We start from the raw sequence: 16,533 nt of genomic DNA on the forward strand, positions 1-16,533 counted from the left end.
AAATTGGCCAAATCAAACCTCTCCCACGCTCCTTCTTTAATCCCAAGGGAGTGACTGTAGACAGACCATTAGCCGATTAATTCACCACCACCACCCTCCCCAACTGGAGATCCCTTTCCCGCCCACCTTCCTGGATGTGGCCCAGCCCGAAAAACTACAGCTGCTACAGTATGGAGAATCCATCGGGGTGCTGCTTTATGCTTTTCAACTCCTCCCCAGTGACTCTCCAACGGGACGATATGCTTTCCACATTACTGTAGCTGAGTTTCTGGAGGAGCTTGCCAAAACTGCACTTTCACATCATCATATTCTTAAACTGTCCATTGTTGTGGTTTATTATTTCTCCTGTGTGTGTGTGTGCATGTGTGTGTGTCGGGTGACGTCCTCTGTGGGAGGTAGACCAGTCTGTGAATGTGTTTCTAGTAGTTTAAGTGCGTGAGTGTTTTAAGGAGATTAAAACAACCCAGTCGACCAGTCATATTTGTTTTTGTTAACCAGGGCTTTGTTTCCAAATGTGCGTCTGTGCTTTGAGTATCACTCACCTTCCTGGTTATTAGAAAACTCACAGCAAGCCTATTTTCAGTTTTAAAATATGTTTATTTTTTCAGTTTCATATGAAAAAGTGTCTCTCCTGCATTAAATCACTGTATTTCAGGTGGAGCAAATGCATTCGATCTAAAATAATTCCACAATTTCACACACTCTCTTACTATTATTCCCCCCCCCACACGTCACATAAGTTCCCCAATGAATCTTACAGACATTGTGCTTGGAGTACAGATGAGGTGCGCAAGCAAACCAGTTTCGGTACTAAAGGACATGTCGGGCTGCACGCTCGGTGGAGCAGCACATTCCTCGAGCTGCACGTTCCTCGGTTACAGTGGCACAGCTTTACACCGCTACACAGAGCGGCAGAAAATTCAGCAACTTTTGCTTATTTTTACAGATTAACAACCAAAGCGGCCACTTCCTTGCCCTTCCTAAGTGGAAAATAATGACTCAGAGCTGCCCCGGAGCTGCCCGTGCTAATGCACTGAACTGTGGTGGTGTGAAGTACACACACACACACCTCGCGGGAGAGAAGTGAAGGTGGCAGCTGGCATTTTTGGGTTTTTTTTGGGGGGGGTGTTTTTTGCTATATAATTAACTGTAATGCTCAGAGAACTTCCTCTCACTTCTCTGTCGCACACTCACACGTCCAAGGAACATTAACGGCCTGCCTTGTGAATAGATCTAATTTTGGGGGGATTTCTGAATGTGTTTCTGGGGGTTTTGTATTTCTTTGTTTCTTTTTTTTTTGCTTTCTGGGTGGCAGGCGGGGGGGTTGGATAGTAGGGTGGAGCGTCACAGTCTGTGTCCTGTGCTCACTTCATTAGATTTTAAATGGCCTACAAGGAGATCGCGACTGCCTTTCACATCACACCACCTGCATTTCCCATTACACACAGTTACACTCACAGTTACTCACAAGGACACCGCATCCCTCCACACTTCACACTCTCTCGGACTCGCACACGAACAGTACAAATATCTATCCACATGCTTTCTTTCCTCGTACTTTCAGCGCAAACAAAAATATACTGTATTATATAAACCACTCACAATCATTCACAAGCACAGATGTGCACATGGCATAAACACAGCATGTGGTCATATATTGTTTTTGCTTGAATGTCCATTTTTCATACAGTCCGCTGCTATAAATCATCCAGTCATCGCTCATTCCTGTACATATAAGCCTGCAAATCTTTTTCTCACACACATCCATGCAAACACAAACACATGCAGCCTTTACTTGATCTCTGGGCTGCAGTGAACTGTGCATTATTACTCATCAGGGCTGCACAACCCTCCGAGATGCAGTTTTGTCTTTGTCTTTGCATCCAGTCAGAGGATATTTATGCATCTGCCTTACGCATCGCAGGCTGAGCCTAGCTCGTTCCACCTTTCATACAAAACAGACACAAACCACACACAGTTACAGGGCAGGTCCAGCTACCAGGAACAGCTTTATGAGTCCTTCATGTGAGTCTGACTCCCTGACTTCTTTTTTTTTTTTTTTTTTTTTTAACCCCCCCACTCTGGCAGTGTGCCCAAAGGTCTGTCTGCCGCAGCCCTCACAGGTTAAACTTCACAAGTTAATCTTTGAAAATAAAGTGGTAGAGTGGTCTGCTGGTTGGGCCCTTGTCACACTGTCACTGGAGGGTGTTTCTGATCACTGGTGACACTGGAGCCAGCAGTGGGAGGAGGGCAGGGTGACTGGAGGGGTCTGTAGCCCCCCTGAGTGGGGTCCAAGTAGGCTGCGGTAGAGGACATGGGGTGGGCATAGCCGATGTACTGCGGATGCAGGAACTGTCCCTGGTGAGGCATGATTTGGGTGGCCTGCTGACAGTTGAGTACGGAGAAGTTGGTGGGCATGTTGACAAAGACGCTGGCATCAGGGGGCAGGCAGCAGGAGGCCTGAGCCCGCATGACTGGAGGAGGGGCAGTGCGGGGGACAGCGGCTGGAGCGGACGAGCTGGATGAGGTGGCTGTGCTGGACTGGCGGGATGAGGAACCCCTGGAGGTGCTCGCCATCATAGGGATGGTTTCCAGGAGGCGCCCACCACCGCCGGCCCCACTTCCTGTCGTGCCTCCAGAGGACAGTTCCTGCTTGGGTCGGAGACACCGGCAGCAGCACACAGCGACCACAGAGCCCACCACGATGAAAGCCACGAACACTGAGCCCACGATGAGGAATGGCACGTAGATGGGAACTACAGAGAGAAAAGAAGAAGAGACATTGCCATTAAACTGACATTAATCCAATTCATTTTTATTTCTACAGCACCAAATCACACCATTTGTCACTTTATATTGTAAGGTAGACCCTACAATAATACATACAGAGAAAAACCCAACAATCATATGACCCCCTATGAGCAAGCACTTTGGCAACAGTGGGAAGGAAAAACTCCCTTTTAACAGGAAGAAACCTCCGGCAGAACCAGGCTCAGGGAGGGGCGGCCATCGGAGCAGATGTAAAACAGCTGTAAAACATGCGATTAGTGAAAAAATACTATTGCCTGTTAAGCTGTGCTGCCTTGCATGCTCACATGTCTTGCTTATCTGCACAGGGGCTCCTTCATGTGAGTGGTGATTGAATGAGACAGTGAAACAAAGGACTGGAGCAGAAAAATAGAAGGTACACTGGATTTGAGTCCCCAGGGAGTCCCAGAGTCTCATTAGCAGTTATTAACTTTGTTTTGATCTGTTTTAATCCTGCACACCCCACTGTGTCCCCGGCCTCTTCAACCCCACAGACCTGTGTGCATTTGTACTGGTGACATTCTTAAGCCTCACTGCCAGCCAACATTTGTGACCCTTTTCTCGCTCTCTCATTTTTTTCCTCTTACCCCTATTTTTTTTTTTATTACTAATCCTCTGAAAATAAGTTACTCAAGTTGAAGTACAGTACTTGGCATCTGCTTAAAGAAAGGTATTAAAGTGGACTGATTTAATGTAGCTGAATGGGAGGTTATTCAGCTCTTTAAATCAGAGGAATAAACCAGCTCCTTCTCACTGACCTTTTCTTTGTTTCTGCTTAACGCAGCAAATCATACTCTCAACAACTACGTATTTGTGTAACTCTCACAGTTCCACCAATCAGACTATAAATTGCTGGGTCAAATAGGAGATGTCTGTGTGAGCAGGTAGAAGCTTTGGCACGTTATTATGCGAGAAGAACTCAGTGTCAGTCTGTAAATTTTGTGAAGTGAGCAGGAAAAGCTCCAAAAACAAGCCTAAAGCGCGATCAACAGTAGGAACAGTTTTTCCTGACTCTTCGTTTTCGGTAAAGCACTGAAGGCTGAAACAGGGCGACATTCAAGATGAGGTCACCGCCGATGAGGTGTTTCCCTCAGTCGCTCATTCCCATGCTCACTACCACAAACACCTTTCAAAGCACAATAACGACCATGTTACATTACAAGTGATTAGTTGTGTTTTATTGTTCCCACTGGGTGTAGTTATTTTCCACTTTGAATGTGCCCGTGTATTACGAGGTGTAACTGTATGCCGGAGAGAGAGAGAAAGAGAGGGAGAGAGGTGGCAAACTGGCTCTAGTTTCCTTTTGTCTGTGAGCTCTTTGAAATGCATCCATGGGACTTTGATTTTTTTTTCCAAAATGCTCATCAAACGTGGCAAGGTATTAAAAGGATTACTGCATGGAAGCTGTTAAGAGCAGGAGATCACTCATGGGCAGAGGCAGCAAGGTCTTGGTAACAAGAACAGAGGCAGAGGCACGCCAACATGAAACAAACCAGGACCTTGACCCATTTCCTTTCGACAAGAAGTGGTGTTAACTTAAGAGGCTTCTGCACCACACAGCTGCACACCTCACAGTAAACAGGTTGTAAAAGGAACATTTACAGTATAAGTTACAAGAGCAGAAATGTACCAGGGAGCCTCTCTGTGCCATCTTTCCTGTACTTATATGGCCTCCACCTCAACATCTCTACCTCCACTCCCTTTTTATGCAATGCTAATGAGGAGCAGTCATTTCAAGGACTTTCTCCTTGTGTTGCTTTACCCCTTCACTGCTATTAGAGCTACTTTCCAAAACACTGTACGGTAAATCATTAATGGAGTGAATAAAGGTCCTAAAAAGTTAATGCACAGTAGTAAATAAGCTCTTTACTGTACACAGCAATCAAAAAATCAGCTACCATATAAGCCTTTTTTGTATATTTCATTATTACATCGCTGGTAATGGAGCAGTTTGAATCTTGTGGTTGTTGTAGCTGCTGAAACTGAATCTGTAGAGTCAGGGAGTTTAGGCCTTTGGGTCCTATCATAGGGGTCGTTACCCCCTGAAGGGGGTCACAAGATAAATCTGGAAGGTCAAGAGATGATTAATGGAGTGGAAAAGAAGAAACAAGACTGAGAGCATGTTTCCATGCTTGCAGCTCAGTCAGTCGGTGCAGAGGCACAGCTGTGCTTTGAGCGTTGAGCTAAAGGCTGATTTCGAGATGCTGACATGGCCACATGGTGATTTTTATCAGGTATAGAGTTAACTAATGTTACTTTAGCTTCTTAGCATACCAGTTGACACAAAGTGCAGCAGAGGCTGTGTGTGATTGTCTTTACAGATATCCAAAGCAACAGATAAAGTGAAGTGCAGCTTTAACCTCCTAGGACCTGGCAAACACATATGTGGACATCACATTTTGTGTTGTCTTGACCAAAGTACCAAATTTCGCTCTACAAGGGCCTGATATCCACTTACGAGGCCATTATACTGCCACTGTTCAATTAAAATTTTAAACAAATATCCTCATATGTGCATCTCATTTTTGTCAGAAACAAAAATCAGGTAAAAAGAAATCTGGCAATTCTTTGTTTTTACATTCATCAGGTCCCAATCAGCCCAAATATCAAAGAGAAATTAAAAATGCATGCCATGGAAGAGTTCGGGTCTTAGGAGGTTAAATAAAAAAGCTAAGAATTCACCAGTTACTAACTAACATTTGATAGAGGATCCACAGAGCCTCCTTACTGTTTGTAATATTAACAAGTATTTCCTGCTGAAACACTTTTAATTTTAAGCCACTTCATGTGGACACTGAGCACTAAACCCCACCTAGTACTCACATAAATTTGAAAAAAAAAACCAAAAACTAACTTTATTCTTTACTTCTTTCTTTTGAGGCATTTTTTTGTGCACATGGCAGTTGTCCCCCATCCTCCTATTGTTCCCTGTCATTCGTCCACACCTGTTGCTGTAGTCGAGCTGTGGCAGCCCCCTCTGCTAAGCTCTTGTTTTGGGCAGATTCTTCGTGGCTGGCTGGCTGATTGGACCCCTCCTTCAGCCTATCCCACGGGCTTTCTCCTGTTCCCAAATACCATATGTTCCTTCATGTTCAGCACATTAATAATTTCCTGCATGTTATTCCCCCAACACTGCACTATGTGTATCTCTTTGAGATGATGAATAGGCTGCACGCACATGAAAAATGTGTAAAATGCACAAAGTGAACTGGGCTGTGGATGAATAAAAACACTTCTTCTTTTTGTAAGAAAAAAAGGTTTTCCTTTAAGTAATTTTGGCTGGAGGCCTATGGATGAAATGTATATATTGCTTCCTGTAGTGATAAGCTGTGACAGTATTAGCAAATGACAGATTGTAGCTGGAGAGGGCAGGGTATCCTCTGAGGAAACATGTATTGCACTTTTCTCTCATGTTCAGTATGTTTCTTTCGTGATATGGTGCACTTTCAAGAGACTTTACAGTAGATTAACTTATGGGAATGTAAACAGTGATGAATGAGGGGCCAGAGGGGGAGAGGTCTGTCACCCAATCCACGGTAAAAGTTGGAAAATGTGGGTCATACTTTGCCTCTGGTTTTGGCAATGATGCCTCTTATATGTGAGCTTCTAGTTTGAAGCATGACCTGAGTGTGAGGGCCTCAAAGCCCACAGATACCACAGAGACATGGAGTGGTTAGATTACAGTAGCAGCTTGGCCAACAGAAAGAGACTCCACGAGCCTGCTGAGAGGAAATAACGCAAATTGCGTGTGTTTTTTCTTCTTTTTAATGAACAGAGCTGTCAGCACCCTTCGTGAGCTACACTGTCCAAGATCCGGTCAAGTCCAAACCTGATCCCCGTGGGGACGGCGTGATCTGAGCCCGGCCCCTCTCTTGCACTGTTAAAGAACAAACACGGCACAGTTTGCCATTTGTGAGGGCAGTTAACCGGTTTTTTGGAGGAGTCTGCTGTGTCCGTGCAGCTGTCGCTTGCCAGGCAGCAGATGCAGCTTTTAACAGGGAGATACTGTGAGTCTGCTGGGTTTATGAGAGGAAACCAAAGCTCCCAGCAGGTCATATTAAATGATATTTACAATATCAAATTCAAGGCATCCTGTACATAAGCAGTGGGGTGTGTATGAGGTTGGCTTATGGGATACAGTATGGTAAGATTTATATGGAATGAATAAAATCAAAAAGGTTTTACTGAGACTGTAAATTCTGAAGTGAACAAAGACTGCACTCTCCCCACTGAAGCAACAGGTCAGGCAGTTTTAGTGCACCGACGTTATCTCAGTGTCTCTCTCACATGAATCACACGTAAGTCTACAGAACACAGGGGATTTAACTATGAAACTTCCTATACAAGAGTTTAACTTAAAGACCCCCCCCCCCAAACATTTAGTTTTTATTCTGTTTGCGCTTTGCTCTTCACATGTTTAAGCGCTCTTCTTTCAGTACTACTCATAATATTAGTGGGATTATCAGAAGCGAGAGTGAGTGCAAGTTATGGGCTTGTACCTGCACCGGAGTCCTTGTTCTCCTTGTTGTTTGTCCCGGGCTCCGGTGACTGTCGGTCGTTATCGCAGCTCCCCTGATCAAGTCGCGCATCCGTGCTGGAGCAGCAGTAGCGCAGCTCGCATTTCCCGCAGCAGATTATCGCGTCCACCCCGTCTATCTTCTCCGGGCACTGAAAGCCCTCTTTCCAGACACCCTGGGAGTCCCGCCAGCCGTGGCAAAACTCCCCGCTCGCTTTCACGTCAATAATGACCAACAGCAGAGTCACAATCGCGGTGACAGACATCGGGAAACCTCCTCCCCACATTCTCGGCCAGGTGGCCCGCGGCCGCACGCTGGCGCACTGGAAGAGACTGAGAGGCTTTTACTCCCCGCGTCTAAGCTGGTGAGGGGGGTGATACGCTGGGTCGGTCCGATGAAGGGAGCAGGAGGGATGCAATGCAGGAGCCACAAACCACTTAGAGGCTGTCATTTGTTAGAGAAATCGCGTGCGTAATTCTCCAAAAGTGACTCCGGTTATTCAGGAGATGCACAAAAACCAAATGGATACTACTACTAAAAAAAAAGTCAGAAAATATATGAATTTAGAAGTTTGACTGATATTCCAGTTGCAAACCCTCGGAGGTCTGGTAAATCCAGTGTAGAGAAACTAATGGATTTCCTTTGGCACTGCAGCGAGGCTGAACTCTTCAAATGACTTTCCTCGGGGATCCAGAGAAACTAACACTTGTAGCCTGATCCATGGGCGCGCAGCTGCTGTCAGCCTCGAGTCCTCTCACAGCCAGCCCCGTGCGTAAAGATAACGTTTCAAACTTTTGTGGCTTGGCCTGCATTGTTGAGTGTCAGAAGTCAGTCAACCAAATCTGTGTCAGTCTTGAACTGAAGCCCACAGAGTCTAACCCACCCTGTGTCAGAGTGAGATGGGCGTGTAAAAAGTCAGATGCAAATCCACACCTCACTGTAACAACCAGAGTAAATATACAGGGAATACCAACAAACTACATACCACTGGTCAAAATGCTGCAATTTAGTTGATATTTTTAAAAAAGTAAAATAAGAAGATATATCATCCGACCGTCTTTTTTGCCAACAGTCGTCCAGATTGGATCTCAAATTTTTAACTTGAGGTCAGAGGGATTTTTCTCAGTGAAAAAAAAAACTGCAGTTTGGCTTAAAATACATTATTCATATGTTATACCGATTTCCAGGTATACAGATAGACTATTTGAATTTGTTGTTATTATTATTATACTATAAACTACTATTAAAATGCTACTACCTTGAAGGAAAGACACCATGTGTCCAGTTAAATATTGTTGTTGGTTTGTCGCAATTGTCAGGCCATCCTACAGCGTTAATTTTTTGAGTGAACTTACCCCACAGTGCAACCTAAACCAGTTCAGTCTGAGCCTTGTGCGATATAAAAATAAATAAATAAACCCTATCAGTTCCTCTCTGGTTAAGAGCAGATGAAACATTTGACAGTTGGATATGTCTGTGCCAACACCAGCAGACATTTAAATAGTGACATTGCCATCTAGTGGTGATTCCAGATATTAATGCAAAGTTTTTATTTTTTGTATGGCGGTTATTTGGGAAAGTTAGCAACAACTAGTGAAAGTTCCCATAAGTTTTTTTTTTTCTCTCTGGAGGTTAATTTAAATAACATTTGAAGAGCGGGGATGTTCTCATAAGGCCTAGACAAATAGCCTTAGACAAGATTTTTCAAGAACCTCACCTTCATTCAGAAAACATCTCTAAGATTTTTATTTCTATTTAATTTTGAATCAGTTTTTTAAAATTCAGTTTACTATCATTGTATTTTTATTGCGATATGAACGTATTTATCAAAGGCAAATTTTTTGATCAGACTGACAAAGAAATTAAAATCACATCAATATTTCTGATTGAATTTAACTGTTTTAAAAGTGCACGATATAATTTCATATGTATATTTTTAGCCTAGTTTTTAATTTTTATTTTACCAGCATGTCTGGAACATTCAAAGAAAATTGTTGTGGTCTTCTTTAAAGCTTATTTCTGGGATTGCATCGGGGATCTGCTCCGAACCATGATGTTCACAAACGACATTGTAATCTGTAGTGTGAGTGGGGGGCAGAGGTAGTGAAGGTGGATGAGTTTAAATACTTACGATCAACCATCCAAAGCAACAGAGAGAACACACGAGAGGTGAAGAAGAGAGTGCAAACAGGGTAAATGGGTGGAAATTAGTCTCAGGGATTTACGATGTAAAAGCAATTTTATTACTCAAAATAAAAACCTCAGATATAAACTAACCAGTAGTAATGATAAAGTATCTCACATTGACCCTAAATCACCGACAGGGGGCATTTTTTGCCGCCTAATGAAAAGGATTCGCCACCTTTCCCAGCAGCACTTCATTTCCCGTCATGCTCCACTGTTTGAAGCGGTACCCGTGGAAACGGCACAGGAAGTGGCGCGCAACTGTTGAAAAATGTCTCACGACAAACTGAAGAGGTGGTTTTGATGCCATTATTTGTCACCAGCATTTAAAACGGCGTCTAAAGACAGCTTGGTGGGCGTTTCTCTTTATTAACCGGAGCTCCACGTTGTAAAAAGTATGTTTTTTCAGTTTTAACTTGCCTTTTAGCCTAAGATAGCTCAGCCGTACATCCTAGTTTAGTGAAAGTTACAGAAGCTTCGCCATGGGAATGAGAGTTAACAGCTAGCTTGTTGTTACATACTAGACACTTTTGGTAAATGAAACGTGTGCAGCCTTAACGAAGTCTCCTTGTCGTATTGTTTGTGAGCAGATGTCGTTTGTGAGAGTGTGGCGTCCACAGCAGCACGCCAAAGGAAAAAGGCCTGTTCGCCCCAAGAAGGCAGCAGCTCAAAGAAGAGAGTGGGTGGTGAGTATTGACAGCTGAACAAATACTAGAGACATATGAAGGCCAGTCACAACTAAGCAAGCAGTCTTGTACTTGTACATATTTCTGTGCAATTACAAGACAGTCTACTCTTGCTTGCTGTGAATCTTCTCTACCATAAGCTGAAATAGAAAGGTATGAGGAGAGATTATTTGTTTTCTAGAGGTTACTCAGATCACCAGGGAATCTAATTTCTTACTAAACTAAAGAAACATGTTCATGGTGTAAAAAAACAAACATTCAAGCTAACCTTTTATAAGTTCCTTTATTTAGCCTGTCTAACTTCTCAGCGTTTTGGTTTCAGAGCACTGTCAACGACCTCTCTGTGCACAAGCTGACACCTGCGGAGCTGGTAAGGTGCAAGAACATTTGCACTTTTTATTTTTTAAGTGTTATTTACTGTACCTTGGTCTCACGATTGTCTGATTGTTCTTCTGGTTCAGAGTCATCGGCATGAGATCCACAAGTCTCACAACAAAGCAGCAGCTCAGTGGGAGCTGAAAGAGAAAGCCCTGAAACGGCGTCTCAGGCACGCAGGGAGCCCTGCACCCCTGGACCAGGCCAGTCTCAGCATCATCAGGGAGGTAAGTACAGTGCTGTGAGAATATATATATTTGCTCTGTTCCTGATTTTTCAGTTTCAGCATTGCACGTGTATCTGTATCTTTTTAGTGGCTCTTACAGTGTTGAGTTAAACTCAGTTGTGTGGCATTGCTGCAGGTTTTCTCTGATCAGCTGCTGCTGCAGGATGTGTTGGCCCGTTCTGACAAAGCCCTGGCTGTGGTCAAAGACCTGTTTGGAGATGCTCCACGCAGGCACACCGGTATCTGGCAACTTGTTTTGTGTGCAGATAAACAGATGCAGTGACTAGATAGAATAACTTCTTGTCCATTGCTTTATGTCATTGAGATACCCGATTGTTGAACATTGGGTGTTTGTCCCAGTATTTTCATTTTGAAGAGCCACAAATTCTCTCTGGTGGTTGCATAAGTATTGCTTCATGTCTAAATGTTTTTCCTCAGGACACCCCAGAGTGACTGTGGCTCCAAACTGTGACTCTGACTCAGAACTGCCTGTTCTTCAAAGACCAGATCGTCCAACTCATCTGTCTCTCCTCAGCCAGTCAATGATGGATCAAGAGGTGTGTGTGTGTGTGTGTTATTGAGACTGTCATTATTAGCTTCATAATACAGCATGTGCAATGTACAATCTAAAGAACAACAACTATGCTTATTAGTTTATTTTATTTCTTTTAATGATCTAAACCCTATATTTAACAGAAAACACTCCAGAGGTAACATATCCAATGCTTACACTGATTAAAAAAAGTGTATTTTTAAATACTATACACTGTTTTGAGTTTTTATTTGCATTTTACACAATTACAATGATTTATTTCAGGCTCTTAATGAACTGGAAGCTTCAGAGGACGACCACAGAGATGATGATGCCCGTCCTTCTACCAGTTCAGAGTATCATGTAATCCGAAGGTGCTAATCCCTGCTAACTGTTATACACTACAACAGTGACAGAGATGCTGCTGTCACTATTAGATTGCTCATAACGCTTTTATTTGCAGGGTCAATGTACAAAAAATGAAGGCGCAGCCTCGGGCTAGAGTGTCACAGCAACACAAAGGTCATCATCACATCCGTCACCATGGAGACAAGGATAATAGTCCCATGACACCCTGTACATCAGACAGGGCACCAGCTCAGACAGGTAAGATAAACAGATAATCAGAAGGTCTTAGTGCCATTAGAAGTGTGTTATATTTATTTTAGGTAGTGATCAAGAAATCATTTATTACAATCTGGCATTAGAGGTGAACATAAACACTTATCTAATGTCATTTCAGCTCTCAATGCCACCGTGGCTGTTCAGCGTGTTCGGTCCAGACAGAGTCAGTCGGAGGACGCCAGAGAGGAAACATCAGTCCTGGTTTCTCAGGTTCTTAATTCTGAACCGCCTCAGAGCAAGTCAGGTAATATCTGCAAGGGATGGATTTTCTCCAAAATGAAATACTCTGTTTGAAGATGAGACCATGTCAGAAAATTGATGTTGTTCTTCTTTTATATGCTGAACAGACTGGATCGGTAGTCACACCAGCAGAGGCAGGAAGTGTGTTTCCCAGGGTTCAGAGCTGGACGGCTCCTCTGTTGCCTCTCTCAGCGGGGATCAGTCCAGTCTGGGCCTGCTGCAGGCCATGTTGGGTCAGGTGGAGTCGGATTTGGACGCACTGAGCCCTGATACAGCACCAACATCTGCACAGAGTCCCAAAAAGCACAGAACACAAAGCCTTACTGGATTTTCTGTGGCCTTGGTCTCTACACTGGGACGTTTGGTGCACCTCCTTAAAAAGGTACTGCCGGATAACAAAAAAGGTTTTGTCACACAAGCTTGTGGAGATTATTATTCAAACTAAAGATAATCCATGCAGGCTTTACTCGCATAAACAAAAAATAAGAGCGTGGTACCATTGTCACTGCATCTTTTAGTTTATAGGATATAGGATACATTCATTTCTTATTAAATGTTGGTTTTATTTAAAAAGTCATGTCATCGATGGGGATGCAAGGAGACACGAATTCCTAGTTTGAAATCTTTAGATAGCAGCAAAAGCACATTTTAGAAATGCTTGATCTGTAAAATGTTTGTTACTATTACTGATTTAGCATCACTAATGCTGAAAGTCTCATGTAAATATGCTGAAGCACAGTTCTTATCTTTTTCAGGGGTCTTCACATTAATAAATAGAATCAGTTTTTAAATTTTAGGGCAGGTTTGCTTTGATGCAAATATTTGCAGTCTGCTATATGTGTTTAAATCACTGTCTGCCTGTAATGTGTTAGAGGGAAGATGAAGCTCAGAAGGAGGCACAGGAGAGGAGAAAACTGGAGGAGGAGCTGAAAGAGCAGCAGAGGCTCATTGATGCTCTCACTGCTGAAACCATGACTCTGAGAGAGGAGGCTACAGCCGTGCAGGTGGGACTGGGCTTAGGTTATTGTTACTCCAGCTATGCTGATAAATCATGAGCTGGAGACGATGTGCCTCTCAGGCAGGGTTACAGCAGCGGACGGCAGAGCTGGAGCGGAAGTTGGACACAGTGGTGTTGGCGATGGGAGGGCTCGGACTGCTGAGTGAACACAGTGGCCAAACCCCACACTCTGAGGTTAAAGTTGCAGGTTTGTGCAGTCTGTCTGTGTATATTCTGTCCAGAGGAATTTGGTAAATGGTGAAAATGGTTTATATTTTGGTGAACTGTTGGTATACAGGCTGTCAGTCTGCGACGGGTGCTGAGCGAGTACCTGTTTCTTCTGCCGTCCTCCTCTCACCACCTCAACAGCGGGACCACTTTCAGCATGTTCCTGGTAACTTTCTCACTTCCAAAATTATTATCTGATTTCAAATATTCAGCACAGAAATGATTCACCTTGAGGCGGCTAATTTTTGTTTCTCGTTCTTCTACAGCAACTTATCCTGCGCCACCGCACCGGCAGCTTCCTGCTGTGGATCTCCTGCGCTCCTATGGGGACCTCCGCGCTCACAGCTCAGACTCTAGTCTCAGCAGTCTGCCCCTAGTTCAGCTTCCCTCTGCTTCCTCGCTATCGCTGACCTCTGACCCTCTTCGCTCACAGAGGTCTCCGGGCACAGTGCTAGCTGAGATTGCTCAGCTGAGCAGAGAGACCGATCTTATCAGGGCTCAACTCAGCCAGGCAAAGGGCCTCGGGTCAGGGGTCAGAGAATCGTTCGACAGTGGCAATGAGAGAAGAGGGTCGAGCTGCAGCAGCACCGGGAGAGTAACACCTCAGAGCGCTGCAGAGAGCAGGATGTCTGGGTCCAGCTGTAAAGAGAGGCGGAGCCAGCATGTGTGGACTCCTGAAGAACAACAGCTGACTCAACAGGTGAGATTTAAGGGGTTGTTTGAAGCTCTCTGAGAGCAGCTCACCTTTTAGAGGTGGAGTAGTGGCTCCCCTGACTCCGCCTAACTTTCTGACCCTCCCTTCATAGCGTGATGGGACAGGTGTGTCGAGGAATGAACTGCGCTGAGCCTTTAGGTGGCCTCCTCATTCAGATTTAGTAATGATTCACATGCAGTGTGTGTCTCGTTTGTTGTTGTTGTTTTTTTTTTGTTTTTTTAGGCAACATCACCCAACACTTTCAGTGCAAACAGCGTGGAGCAGCGCCTCCTGGAGCTGAACAGGCAGAGCGCTGCAGCCCGAGGTCGACTGCTGGAAATAATCGAGCAACAGAAGCAAAGTGTTTCAGCCAGAGTCTCTCCCTCTATCTCGGCTTCTGCCTTCAGCCCGAATCCAGAATCCCGTGGGTAAAAGCAACATGTCGCTGTCTGTTTGGAGCACACATGACAGTTTAAAATCATTACGCCTCATCTTTTGCAGCGGAACGCCTGGAGGCATCAGAGCTGCTGCCTGAGCGGGAGCTCCGGTCACACAGTGGTGGCGGTGAGGGTGAGAGGAGGTGAGTATCAGATCAGCTCAGAGAGGGATGTTATGACAAATAACAGCAAGGTTCTTTTTACCATTTGTTTCCAGCACCTTAAACAGACACAAAGTGATGATGTCAGGAAGAAGAACTGACTGAAGATCACATGATGTAGATGATTAATTATCTTTGCTGCAGGTTTGCTGGCTCTGATGCATCTTCTCACAGTTTTGAAAGAGAAACCAGGGATGGCAAAACACAGGTAAACACACACACACACACACACATACACACATACATACACACTGTGCATTATTTACATGTCGTTGCTTGGATTTGAAAAAAACTTTCTTCATTGTCAATAGATGGACAAGGAGAGAGCTCGAGAAGGCTGGTTTGCATTGTCTGCTCACGTGAGGTGACAAGAAGGACAACCCAGCATACCTGAAGATGTTTATTACACGGAATGTTCTTACTATTTTTATCTGTTTTATTAATGATTGAATTAAAATGTTTCTACTTTTATACATTGTTTTTTTTGTCTTCACTGTGACAAGTTTCTTTCTCCATTTGACGGACGTGACCCACATTTCCAATTTATTAGAATGAACTTCTGTTTGCCATTTCTTTGGGTTTTCCTCCTCAGTGTTACATCTGAGTACTTAGAAAACCCTACAGCTGAGTAATGTGTGAGCAGATGCAATTAATTTTTAATCTGTCTTCATTCAGTCTTACTTACTTGACTGTTTTTCCTTGCTGAGCATATGGAAGTTTGTTTTGTGGTGGAGCTGTAATCTGCAAATACAGTCTGCATCTCCACCTGTTCGTTTATGTTTGAGGCTGTTCATTGGTTTCCTTATCTCACATATATGAAGGTTTATAAAACTGTTTTAATGTATAATGAGTGCCTTGCAAAATGTGCTTACACCTCTGGTGGTAAATGGACTGATTCTTATAGAGCGCTTTTCTACTCTCCCGGAGTACTCAAAGCGCTCTATACAACATGCCTCATTCACCCAATCACACCCATTCTCACAAGCACTTTGTCTATACGTAGTGCTTTCTAAGTACATTCATACTCCGATGGATGTCATTTGGGGTTAGTATCTTGCCCAAGGATACTTGACATGCAGACTGGAGGAGCCAGGGATCGAACCACCAACCTTCCGATCAGTAGGTGACCAGCTCTACCTCCTGAGCTACAGCTGTGGTTATGTAGTCTCTAGTATAATATGTACATGCAGTGCTTCATTTTACAGTATACTGTAATGATCGTCCTTCCAGGAAATTTGAAACATCAGACACTTAATACCCTTTGAATTTTTTTTCTGCGCCAGTTTGAACATTTCCAGTTTAGAAATATCTCTATTTATAGAAAGAAAACTAAATTAAAATCAGGCTTTATTTGACAAGCATATGCTGGCATCCATGAAAGAGTGAAATTTAGACGCAGACACTCTCCCATGATGCCAGTGGTTTTACTTGGAACCCCTGTTGGTAATGACACATGCGGTTTTTCAAACCTTAGCTCATGATTAATAGTAGGTAGGTCAGCTACCACCTCCATAGAGAACAACCTCCACTAGGGTTTAAATAGCTGGGACTCTCCACCTTTTTGTTTTTCAAACTGAACAAACCTCTTGGATGAGAAGTGAAATGTTTTAAAGGAGTCAGGCTGCCTTTTTTTTTTCAAGGTCTTAAGACACCCATGACCTGATTGACTAGGAACCTACACAGACATGGAGTCAGCATGTCTTGTAGATTTCAAACGACATGCAGATAATATAAAGACTGTATCCAGTCTTTGTTTATCTTGGGTCTGTGTTTGAGTCCTTCCTGGCAGATAGAACAGTTCATTTTACCTGAGATTTACTGCTT

The 16,533-nt window shown here is 43.8% G+C and overlaps 2 protein-coding genes across 3 annotated transcripts; one reads left to right on the forward strand and one right to left on the reverse strand.

Moving 5' to 3' along the window:
• Positions 1–267: 267 nt before the first annotated feature.
• On the reverse strand, positions 268–8,379 carry LOC146380323 (protein shisa-2-like). Its single transcript, XM_084939318.1, has 2 exons — positions 7,308–8,379; positions 268–2,756 (listed from the first exon to the last, which is right to left on the reverse strand). Exons 1-2 carry the CDS (start codon positions 7,609–7,611, stop codon positions 2,188–2,190), a joined length of 873 nt encoding a protein of 290 aa, XP_084795444.1. The 5' UTR covers positions 7,612–8,379; the 3' UTR covers positions 268–2,187.
• A 1,360-nt stretch (positions 8,380–9,739) lies between these two features.
• LOC146380324 (spindle and centriole-associated protein 1-like) lies at positions 9,740–15,180 on the forward strand. Of its 2 annotated transcripts, none has more exons than XM_084939322.1 (18): positions 9,740–9,904; positions 10,100–10,195; positions 10,518–10,565; positions 10,657–10,797; positions 10,933–11,035; positions 11,235–11,353; positions 11,614–11,702; positions 11,792–11,934; positions 12,071–12,196; positions 12,300–12,574; positions 13,065–13,196; positions 13,271–13,397; positions 13,488–13,583; positions 13,684–14,117; positions 14,355–14,535; positions 14,613–14,691; positions 14,854–14,917; positions 15,021–15,180. In XM_084939322.1, exons 2-18 carry the CDS (start codon positions 10,100–10,102, stop codon positions 15,075–15,077), a joined length of 2,310 nt encoding a protein of 769 aa, XP_084795448.1. In that variant the 5' UTR covers positions 9,740–9,904; the 3' UTR covers positions 15,078–15,180. The 2 variants fall into 2 exon arrangements, with proteins under 2 accessions (XP_084795448.1, XP_084795449.1); XM_084939323.1 differs by having other exon boundaries at positions 9,740–9,861.
• Positions 15,181–16,533: the final 1,353 nt, after the last annotated feature.

This window comes from Perissodus microlepis, chromosome 9 (assembly GCF_051167445.1).
Source record: "Perissodus microlepis isolate ML-2025 ecotype Zambia chromosome 9, ASM5116744v1, whole genome shotgun sequence".
Classification (NCBI taxonomy): Eukaryota; Metazoa; Chordata; class Actinopteri; order Cichliformes; family Cichlidae; genus Perissodus; species Perissodus microlepis.

Bases quoted from the DNA above. Each gene is read 5' to 3' on its own strand.
- LOC146380323 (XM_084939318.1), bottom strand. From the start codon at position 7,611: ATGTGGGGAGGAGGTTTCCCGATGTCTGTCACCGCGATTGTGACTCTG. The intron at 2,757-7,307 runs GTACAAGCCCAT...TTCTCTCTGTAG, and splicing joins GAACAAGGACTCCGGTGCAG to TTCCCATCTACGTGCCATTC.
- LOC146380324 (XM_084939322.1), top strand. From the start codon at position 10,100: ATGTCGTTTGTGAGAGTGTGGCGTCCACAGCAGCACGCCAAAGGAAAA. The intron at 13,197-13,270 runs GTGGGACTGGGC...TGTGCCTCTCAG, and splicing joins AGGAGGCTACAGCCGTGCAG to GCAGGGTTACAGCAGCGGAC. The intron at 14,918-15,020 runs GTAAACACACAC...CATTGTCAATAG, and splicing joins CCAGGGATGGCAAAACACAG to ATGGACAAGGAGAGAGCTCG.